Source organism: Patagioenas fasciata, chromosome 1 (genome assembly GCF_037038585.1).
Source record: "Patagioenas fasciata isolate bPatFas1 chromosome 1, bPatFas1.hap1, whole genome shotgun sequence".
Lineage (NCBI taxonomy): Eukaryota > Metazoa > Chordata > Aves > Columbiformes > Columbidae > Patagioenas > Patagioenas fasciata.
This window is the reverse complement of record NC_092520.1, coordinates 130270244-130280856: the sequence shown is the minus strand read 5'-3', so window position 1 is coordinate 130280856 and position 10613 is coordinate 130270244. Positions and strand designations below refer to the sequence as shown.

Sequence of the window (10613 nt, the reverse complement as noted above, 5' to 3'; positions counted from 1 at the left end):
ATTCCTCATGTTCACTTCTACAGGAACAGTCTCTTGTTTGAGATTTTTTTCTAGTGTTAGCTGCCAACTGGGACAGACTTCCTAGGATGAGACATAGCATGCAGTATTTTATGTAGTAAATGCAGGTTAACTGCAAGAGACAAGTAAGGGCAGAATGCATTTTGTATTGGACTGTGCTGCATGTTAAACTGCGCTAAGACCCATGATAGCAGCAAACCTAAAAGCAATGACAGAATTGCTAACAGACAAAGAAAGGCATGAAGATAAGGGAAAGAAATAGAATAAAAAGAAGGGTGAAAAAGGGAAAAAAAAAAAGATATCTTAAAAAGGAATCTTATCAGCTGAGATTGTTATATGAGGAAGGAGAAGTGCAATTTCCTTTTTGGTTTTTAGGTTCTCATTTTTCTTTTCTCTCTCAGAAGTTTCCGTAGTGCCAGGGCTGATTTCCTGGGCTTAGAAACAGAAAAAGTGTTCAGGGCATTTCTTAGCTTCAAGGAATTCTCAGGTTATTGCCAGCGCTTCCAGTGTTCAGCACAGCCTTCTTTGACAGACAGGCTGAATGAGTAGATGGGAAAGGCTCAGTAACTTATTGGTGTCTCTCCCAAGGACCAAAAAGGACCACTTTTTACATAGCAAAACTAAGGACAGGGATCAGTGATCACACTCTGATTAAATGGCATCAGAAATCACCTATGCTGAGGTGAAGTTCAAGAATGCATCACCGGCTGCAGTGGTTGAAGGTAAGGAATGCGTTGGCTGTTCAGGGGAGGAGACCTGGAGGGAGGGGGCTGAAGAACAGGGAATGCAGACTTTGCCTTCTGTGACTCTGGTTCCTACGTTCTCTACCACTACATGAGCAGATGACTGTAGGAGTTCTGAAGTAAGAGGGTCAAGGAATGTCTACAAGAGGAGAGGTGGGAATCTTTAGGTGTTTGGTGTTGCAACATGAACAAAGATGACTACTGGGAGTACAAACAGTAGGTTTCAAGTGAGCATTCAGTAAATAAGGTATTTGGGGTGCCTTAGTTCCCTGGTTGCAGCACCAACTGTAGTAAATGGTAGAGGGCCCAGGACGAGTGCTTAGCCTTGGTATGTTGCAGGCAGTAGCTGCCTCTCTACATGTTATCTAGTCTTGGATGAGAGAGTCTGTTTTGGACAAATACTAAGTACCAACAATAGACACTATGTTTTATTACAAACGATCTGATCTCTCACAAAGGTGGAGGGGCTCCCAGTGCAGCAAATGGCAGCAAATTAGCCAAAGCCCTAACTGCTCATGGAGAGAGCAGGAGTAGAGAACCAACATGCCTTTTTACAGTAGACCAGTCAGTTGCCCTCTGCAGCTTCATGAGAGGTGGCATTGTCTGCAGAAATTTATAGCCCTGTTGTCCCTAGTTGATTGAGAAATGGTCCTTAGAGAAGAGAGACCCAAAAGCTAAAAGGAAGAATGGTCTTGAACAAAACACACTCAAATACACAAAGGAAGAACTGTCTAAGATCTGGAGGAAGATCGAGTTCTGTGGCTGATGTCTACCACTCCTGAAAAATAATTCACACACACACACAAATTATTGCTATTAAAAATCACAGTTGTAAAATGGTGTCTTTACTAGGCTTTGTGCAAATTTAAGATGTTCTGATCGGTATGTATTCTGTAGTTATAATGTCACAAGTAGGAACACATAGAGATGTTCCATGTATGGCTCATTGCTTCCACACTTAGATACAGGACGCTACACAACAGCAGGTTCCAGACGGATGAAAGTATGTATGCATAAATAAATGAATGAATTGCTGCTAAGGATATTAACTTGCCTATTTACCACTTTACCTCAGTTCTACAACCCCAAACAGAGCAGGAATCAGCTCCAGGTTATTCCTTGTGTGCTCTGAGGCATGAGTCATGGAAATAAAGAAGGTACATACTCCTGACTGACTTGAAAGCTCACTGTTTCTAGTGCACCAAGATTAGCTGGTTCTGGTTATAGCTAGAATTTCGATCATGGTGAGGTGAGGGTGGTGGGAGTCATTGTGCTCCCAATTACCTATTCCAAAGACACCTGATCCAGCCATGTTTGCTTTGAGCTGCTAATGCCAGGGTCATGCATGCTGTAGGTTTGGGTGTGTGCTCAGGGTCTGTCTTTGAGTGTGCCAGTCCAAGTGATCACACACTTAGCTTATACTTTTAATTCAGATAAGTGTCTGCTAGTAACGTTGAACACTGTGCTAATGTCTCTCACAGCCTCATGGTATGCTCATACAATTGAAAATTATTGAAAGATTGAGGGAGTCTTCCTGCTCTGTTGTCCTTCTGAGCTCTTGCTATGCTCCATGTTAGTAATGTCCAAACTCATCTGGGTTTTCCCATTTTGTAACCTCTTCTAATTGGGCTCTAGAGATAACAAAATTGGCAGTCATTGGAAGATAGAGAAGAGAAGGCAACAGCTAATCAAACAACACCTATGGCAGGAGGTGACAGATACTACTGGCATGGGTTCCACAGCACAGTGCAGTTAAGGTTCCTGTATTTCCAACTAGGATATCCCAGGTAGAAACACAGGCATCTGTGCTGCACAGCCCTTGTTTCATGTGCTCAAGAGATGCTGGATTTACGTGCTGAATAACCAGCATACGCTCATCAGATCTGTTGTGTTGTGATCATGCTGGCCGCATTGCAAGCATGCAGACTAACTGCAGGAAGCATTTTGCAGGGAGATTAACCACTTAATATGTACAAAATGTACTGCACTTCAGTTCTGTTGGTGAGGTGCATGCATACTGGCAGTACTTTCTGTGCCACCTGGTGCACAGATCTGGCTAGCCACAGGTAGAGCAGTCAGTCTGAGGACATCAAGAACACATTTGGATTGGTTAGATTTATTATCTGAAATTGATGGCTGTAACTTCCACATCAGAAATGAAACTGCATTTTATTGAGCAGCTGTCCCTTGAGTTTCTACATCCTTGGTATATGGGCTGACTGAAGCATAGTTGACTGTGGTGCTGTGTTTGGTGTGTTCCTTCACTATTAGTACCTCCTGAAATGAAGAAGCATGAGCACCATCCCCAGAAATACCCGCCTTGGCTCCCATGGCTGATCTCACTACTGCTCGTCCTGGTGTGCATTGCCCTCATTGTTCTCCTTGGTGAGTATGTGCAGGCTGGTTACAGAAGAGAGGTCTAGCGGAAGTGCTGGGAGAAAAGCAGACATCAGAGCCCAGAGGGGGACATCTTCCATCTTCCAACTAGGAGGGAGCGCTACTCAGGAACTGTTTTGCCATGAGAAAGAATGCAAGCACCAACATTTGGGCTCAGAAAACCTAAATGTTGACTATTTGAAAGATATGTTTATGAGCAAAATATTTCCCAACTACTTAAACACTGGGGATTTAAGGGTACATGACACACATCTCCTCTCTTGCAGACCAGCCAAACTGGATGTTTTAGCCAACTGGTATCTGGGAGGTAGAACTACCACAGCATTATGCCATATGCTTCTGTTGTAAACATCCTCTTTCTTAGAATGACAGAAGGATTTAGGTGAAGCATGGCCATCTTCAGAATTTCAAGGTAGCTTGGTCTTGGGCTTTTCTGCCTGGACTTTGTACATTTCTGCATACATAGCCCAAATCTTCCACTGTTTACCCTGAAGACTTTTCAGTGTTCCCAGATTCTACATCCCCATCTTGTATGTCATCTTTGGGATTATGGAATAATTCTTCATCTGCATGCCACACAAAAATAACGTATTTGATTGCAGCAGAGGAGGAAAAGCCTGAAAATGGCAGCACAAGTGTCTATGCAGGGAGCCTGACTTGCACCTGAGCTCTTTAAGATGCTTTGACACACTTGGTGTCCTAATGGAAACTCTCACCTTATCAACATTATCTGCATTCTACTAGAATAATTAATTAAAAGTGATTCTTGCACACACAGTTTGTGGATATTATGATCGCTGTCTCATTCTCATTTTCTGCTAAAGATCATTCATGGTATGTCTGCACAAATTGTCAGTAAAAGTGACAGATTCTGGAAGAAGGCATGTTGTCAGGCTAAACTGATGCCCTTTCTTTTGCTGACATTAGTTCTCAAGTCCCCAAAGTTTGTATTGCTTTGTTCCCAAATGTATAACTTTTCATGATACTCTGTTAAATGTTTGGAAAGGTTTAGGGTAGGCTATTAGAGTCTAATACTGTCTGGGCAGGTTCCACACACGGAAGGTTTAATCTTTCATGGCAAATTTACTTATCCAAGTAAATTCATATTATATAGGATTTTGATTTAGCAGAGTGATACAGCAATGCATTGGAATAAAACTACGATTACAAATGACACTTAGCAGAGGGTAGCAAATGCAATGCACTGCTGAATCACAATACAAATGTGATTCTCCTTACTAGTCTCTGTAATATGCTTGATGTCAAGACACTGTGTGTCCCTAGTGACCCAGAAGGCATATGTGAGTTAAAGCCATCTCAGACCCGCTGATTTCTTCAGACATGTTTTTGTTAGTAATTGAGGTTTTTATGCTATTTTGGGCTGAACCACATACACACTTGCCCCATGCTGGTCTGGCTAACTTAGGAAGACATCATTTTTTCAATTTTTTAGAGGGATGAACAGTTACACAGCTGGTCAGTTTACTCGGTTGATATAACTGGTTGTTTCATTCAACTGAACTAGAACAAAAGCCTCTGTCTGGTCCCCTTTGTGTTGAGATAAGCTCATGTTTTTTGAAACGGTGGTGATCAGTCATGCATCACTCCTCCCTGCCTCCTCTGAGCCTTCTTTTGTTATAGGGATCCACTTATCAGTCACAGAGGTCATTATAATTACTTCACTCTCCTCACTACAATATATTGTTACTACAGTGTTTCTAAATGAAATGGTTGACCAAAATAGACATATGTATAACTTGGCACACACTGATCAGCTTCCAGTCAATATTCCTGAGTATCTGAGTTAGTGATAAGTCCTTCAGCTTGTGGATGTGGCCTGCTGACACTTGTCCTCAACACTGCATTATTCTCCATAGACTGGCTAGTAAGCCCTAGAAGTTTACCTTCTACCTTGGTTTCAGAAGGTCTAGTTGTATGTGATTACCTTCACCTGGATTGTATTTGTTGCTGATGGAATAAGTGCATCTATGCGTTACTTATCCAAACTACTGTTGCTGCCTATCTTAGGAGGAGATAAACCGTTCCACTGAAATGCGGCTTTTTATTCACTAATTGTAAAGAGATTTAGACTGGCAGCTTGGCTATAGATATCTACATGCTAAATGCCTGCGGTTGGGTGGAATTCAATCCCACCATGTCTGGCATGTCCTCAGCGTGATGTCCTTCCAGCAGTCCTTCTGCTCCGTGACATGAAAGATTGTATCTTTCTGCCTGGGAAGGCAGCCATACCACTTGTTCAGGCCAATTTTCTCAGGCCCTTGGACCAAGGATACACTCACCCCACATCTTTATCTCCACAGTACCCAAGGAGACATGTCAGCTGATCTATGCTGGGACAGACTCTACTGACAAACCACAGGCTGGCTACAGCCACCAGGCACTGCTTGGGTGGGTCACAGGCTTCTCTAGCTTTGTTGTACAGGTAATCCTGGCTAGATCTTTTCAGTCAGTGGATGGAGTAGTCCTTGTGGGCAGCTATGGGATGGTGGGAGAAGAAATGCCTGTTCCCTTCACAGAGAGGAGGGCAGTTGCCACTTGTGAAATGGAAATAGCCTGAGGAGAGGTAATGATGAGACAGTGCTTGGTGGGGAAATGGGGAAAATAAGGATGAAGCCCGAAGATTGTGTGTTGTGGTCCAGCAGGAAGGGGTAATCCTGTTGCTTTTCCTCTCCCTTTCCAGTCATGATGCCCTTCACCTATATCACTGACCAGCCCACAACCCTACGGCACAAATTTATGGAGTGGTGGTGCATTTCAGCAGTGCCACAAGGCAAAGGTCAGTAGTGATGGCAGGGATGCGAGAGGTCTTTCAGACGGGGACAATGAACGGTGGGGTCTGCTCTGACAACAGCCATTAGTGGGACCAGACTCTGCAGAGGCAGACTCAAGAGAAGAAAGTGGGCAGAAAACGGATTTCTTGCTAACAGTTTAAGGGGAGGAGAAGGCCATGTTAATGATGTCCTGGAGGGCAGGGTGGCTGTGACCACTGACAAAACAAAAAGGAACAGCACACAGCAGCACAGGGAAGATTAATAATAGAGCAATAATAAAAGTGCAGCTCTAGTCAGGGAAAGAAGCAATATTCCCTGCTCCCTGGGGCTAGAGGAACACCATGAGCGTTGTACCTGGAGAACAGGGATCCTTGCAGTCACCATCTCTGTTGTGATTAGCATTCATATCTGTGATCTCTCACTGCACAGGGCAAGGCTGGATGTGCTGCCCAAAGGGATGGAAACACTTTCAAGAAAGCTGCTATTATCTGTCTGATGATGAGATGGGCTGGGCTGAGAGTAAGCAGAACTGCACTGGGATGGACTCCCACCTGGTGGTGATCAACAGTGAAGCAGAGCAGGTAAGTACAGCACTGAGAGAGGGGCACAGTAGGCAGAGACACAGAGCCAGGTCCTAGAGGGGACTCAGAACCCCTCTTTGCTTGCAGAGATGGGAGGATCTCCTTTCTGCATCCCTTCAGCACTGGCTCCCCTCTGCCACCAGCCTTACCCCATAGGGACTCCTGCTGCTTCCCTCTGCCCAGTCCTTTACCTTGTGGACATTGAACTCTCCCTGATTTCCAGGTTTTCCTCACTAAGGATCTAGAACATTTCTCACAAAGAAATTACTACATCGGTCTGAGTGCACAGAAAGTGGGCCAGTGGCAGTGGGTGGACCAGACTCCACTTAATGAGTCAGCAGCGTAAGTATCTCCAGATTGTAAGTATTTGATGCAGCTCCTGGTAGTTCAAGAGAATATGTGAGGTTCTCTGTTGGTGCATAAAAGAGAGGTGAGACAAATCCCTGTGAGAGGACAATGATGGAACAGGAGAGTGCTCTGTAGCACACCAGGTTCACATGGCCCCATCCATCTTGGTTAGTGGTTGTTAGTTAACTACCTGTGATGTGGCCATCAGTGCTGTAGAAACAAATGAAGCTGCATCTCACCAGCAGGAGGAACCCTTCAGAGATGACCAGCTTTGCCTGACCTCCGTACTGCCCTCAACATGCACATGTGCACAGGTATGGCCAGTGCTGTGATGCTGTGAAAGAGATGGAGCACAGAAAGAGATCACCAGGGCTGTCCTCACTCCATCTCCTGGAGTACAAACTTGTACTGGAGGAAGACACGTGCCTCTGCTTAGTGTGAAGTGCATGGGCTGAATGGTGGTGAGCATATCACCCTACCAGGACTGTAGAGGTCACTGTTGTGTTGGCTGTAGAAAGAAGGTAGGTTTCCACATAAGACTGGTGCCAGTGGCATAGCAGAGTGGGAGGAATGGTACTGCTTCTGTCTGTGAATCATCATCTGGAATTTTTCTGTCTCCTCTCCAATCCCTGCATCCCGCTTTGGCCTTTTCCAGCAGTGTTCTGTGGGGCACAGCAGGAGGTAACATCTGTCTCTATCTCAGGTTCTGGCGGACAGACGAACCAAGTAATGTGGATGCTGAGATGTGTGTTGTAATCCATACGATTTCAAAAATACACAACTGGAATGATGCCCGATGTGAGAAACATTATCGAATTTGTGAAGCTGCAGCAGTAACTGTGTGATGGAGTGACCCTCATACTGAGTAAAACTGAGGGATGAATAGTGAGCTGGGAAGAGTTCAGGGCTGTGTTGGGAGGGATTTGGGGCCCTGAATCCTGTATCTTCACTATGTTGAATAGGACAATGTGAGCAGAAGTGATATTGCCCTGTGTCCAGCAGCCTCAGTGCATGTATCAGCTCAAGGAACGCATGAAGGCTCAGGGTCATCAAAGCTTCTGTGTCCTCTTTCCTCTGAGTCAGTCAGGCAGCCACTGGCTGAAAAGAGCTTGACTTCTCCAGGAGCAAGAAAGAGGAATGGAAGACATGTTCCAAGCTCTGATTTCCTTTGTCTTCTTGAGCAGATGTGTCTGTTTTTTCTTGGGACACACAGAGAATGTCCTCTAGTTGCATTGGTTTTGCTGAATAAATGTGGATTTCCTATACAACATTTGATCAATGCAAAAGTCTGTGTGTGCTCGCTCTCTCTCTTTTTCCCTCTCTAAGCTGCAGATGTTTTGTATAAGCAGGATCAAAAGATATCGCTATGCCAGGACAAAGCCTTATGCAACTACCACAGTACACATTGTGTCCACCCAGTAAGAGTAAACCCTTCAGAGGCAATCTGGCTATGCAGTCCCATGGCACACAGTCGAAGATCTGCAGGGGACTGGGCACAGGAAACCAGCTCTAGGAATGTTATGACTATTTGTTTCCATGGCAGAAAGTCTTGCCCAGGAGAGTAACAGAAACTTGTGTCAGGACTCTGACCTGCTCATGGTTGACTTAATATGAGAGGAATCCTCTCTCTGTGCCTCAAAGAGAGGGGATAATTTGTACTAGAGACAAAGTAACCACGAGATTTGCCTTCCTAAATCAATTAATGACAGTAGTTCTGTGAACAACAACGGCTGGTGGCAGGAGCTGTTGAATCCTGTAGCCCGGCAGAGGCAAGGCTGCTGCAGCTCTGTGTCCCCAGCTCCAAATGGTAATGAGACCAAACATATATGTACAATATGTACATACCCAGATACATATAGAAGAAAAAGAATACGTACACATAAGAAGCCACACAGGTCAATGCAGATAGAAAACACTGACATTAAAACAAGTTCATGTTGTAATCCACTGGAACGCAGAAATACACCTGAGCTGGCACAATTTTCCACATGAATGAGAGCTGTTGTCTTCAAATTTCTGAAGCTGCAGCATCAACTGTCTGATGGAGGAAACCTCACCCTGAGTAAAATTGAGAGACCACCAGTGACCTGACAAGAACACAGAAGACTTTTTGGAATGGGTGTGTATGCTGGAGTCTGCATCTTCACTCTGAAAGGTGGGAATATATGAGTGGAAGTGATATGGTCAGGCAGTTGGTGAGCACTGAGCTTCTCTTCTCCAGGCTGAACTCATCTCCCTCAGCCTCTCTTCATATGGAAGATGCTCCGAAAGATGCTCCAAAATATGCTACATTTGTCTTTTCAAGACATAGGAAATGTCCCTCAATTACTGCAGCCTGACAAAGACACTGGCTTTGCAATGAGACGGGCCTTTTCCTGTAACTTATTTGGACACACGTTTAATGGTATGGTCAGCTGTCTGGGTAAGAACCTGCAGAGTACAATCCAGCATTGTCCTCATGACTTGGGTGATTCTCCAGACAGCAGACTCTATTCCCTCTCTGTCCTCTTGGCAGTATTCACTCTGTGGCCTGTTACCATTACTCAATGTGAGGATGTGCTGCATGATGGGCTGGAGATGCTTTCAAAAATGCTACTACTACATAATGATTGAACAGATGTCCTGGAATGAAAGCAAGGACACCAGCACAGAGTTGGGGTCCCACATGGTAGTGATCAATACAAAAGCAAATCAGGTAAGTGGGAATCTTGCCATAGGAGATCCTCAGATTAGCCAGGGTCTTATCTCGTGAAGTCTCTGGTTGTGTTCCTGGATTTTGCCCTGCTACCTCCTCGAAAGATCCTGAACTCAAACATCTCATAGTCATCATAGCCAAGCCTGCCGTCAGCCTTTACATCACAAATCAGTTCTTCCTCATTTGTAAGTGTGAGATCCAGCAGAGCATGTCTCCTCATCAGGTTACCTCCATACCCTGTGTCAGGTTACCACCAAAGCACTCCAGAAACCTCCTGGATTGCTTGTACTTGGCTGCTGAAAACCAAGTTTGGAAACTGTTGCACAAACTGCTAAGCCTGCTGTCTGCCTCTGTCAGCTGTGCTCTCATACATACTGCTGGGGCTCAGGACTGTGGAACTGGTCTTTGGTCCTTCAAAGTGCAAAGAAAGCAGGCACATTGGGAAGAACTTCTTATGGGATTAAGTCTCTCTTCCTGTATTGGCACAACTGGTAGTGCTTCCTCTGTGTTTTCTGCCTTTCACTTTGACAGTATTTCCTTATAGACTGCTTGCCTTTATTTGGCTGTTGCAAATCATTCTGAATTCAACAAAACTGGAAAGCAGGAGTCCCCAGGGTATCCAAGTTGATGGAGAAACTGCTCTCTAGCCTGGAGAATGAGTTTAAATCCAACAAGTTCGTTTCTGAATGTGAGCACACTTGCTGTTCTTTGTTAGTGCTTGGAACCCTCTCATGCATTCTCCATCCTATTTCAGGTGGCTGGTTGCTTCTAAAACCAAGCGCATTCAGTGCTCCCAACATGTGGTTTGCTGTGTTTCCACCTTTTAAACAGAAGCTGCAGCTAATTTCTTGTGTGCTATAAATTTGCAGAAATTCTGATGAAGTTTTATCTTCCAGCTTCTTTTATTCAGCTTCTCAGATCGAGTACCTCTGAGGGAATTTCCATTCTGTCTTCTCCTTCAACCTTGAGTCCTGCAAGACACCTTGTAACTGCAATATTTCCCTTAGTTCGTGTCCCGTTATCTTGTCTGTGTCCATGC

The 10613-nt window shown here is 44.6% G+C and overlaps 1 protein-coding gene across 2 annotated transcripts; it reads left to right on the top strand.

Annotated features, from left to right (window-relative positions):
- Positions 1-401: 401 nt before the first annotated feature.
- Positions 402-8149, top strand: LOC136108460 (C-type lectin domain family 4 member A-like). 2 transcript variants are annotated; one of them, XM_065850258.2, is made up of 7 exons: positions 402-740; positions 3033-3146; positions 5860-5955; positions 6380-6531; positions 6755-6873; positions 7122-7193; positions 7583-7682. In XM_065850258.2, the coding sequence occupies exons 1-6, from the start codon at positions 674-676 to the stop codon at positions 7156-7158; spliced, it is 585 nt and encodes a 194-aa protein (XP_065706330.2). In that variant the 5' UTR covers positions 402-673; the 3' UTR covers positions 7159-7193; positions 7583-7682. The 2 variants fall into 2 exon arrangements, with proteins under 2 accessions (XP_065706330.2, XP_065706327.2); XM_065850255.2 differs by lacking the exon at positions 7122-7193 and having other exon boundaries at positions 7583-8149.
- The last annotated feature ends 2464 nt before the right edge of the window (positions 8150-10613 follow it).

Coding starts and splice junctions, on each gene's coding strand:
- LOC136108460 (XM_065850255.2), top strand. CDS start 674: ATGGCATCAGAAATCACCTATGCTGAGGTGAAGTTCAAGAATGCATCA. Junction 5,956..6,379: donor AGCAGTGCCACAAGGCAAAG/GTCAGTAGTGAT, acceptor CTCACTGCACAG/GGCAAGGCTGGATGTGCTGC. Junction 6,532..6,754: donor TCAACAGTGAAGCAGAGCAG/GTAAGTACAGCA, acceptor CCTGATTTCCAG/GTTTTCCTCACTAAGGATCT.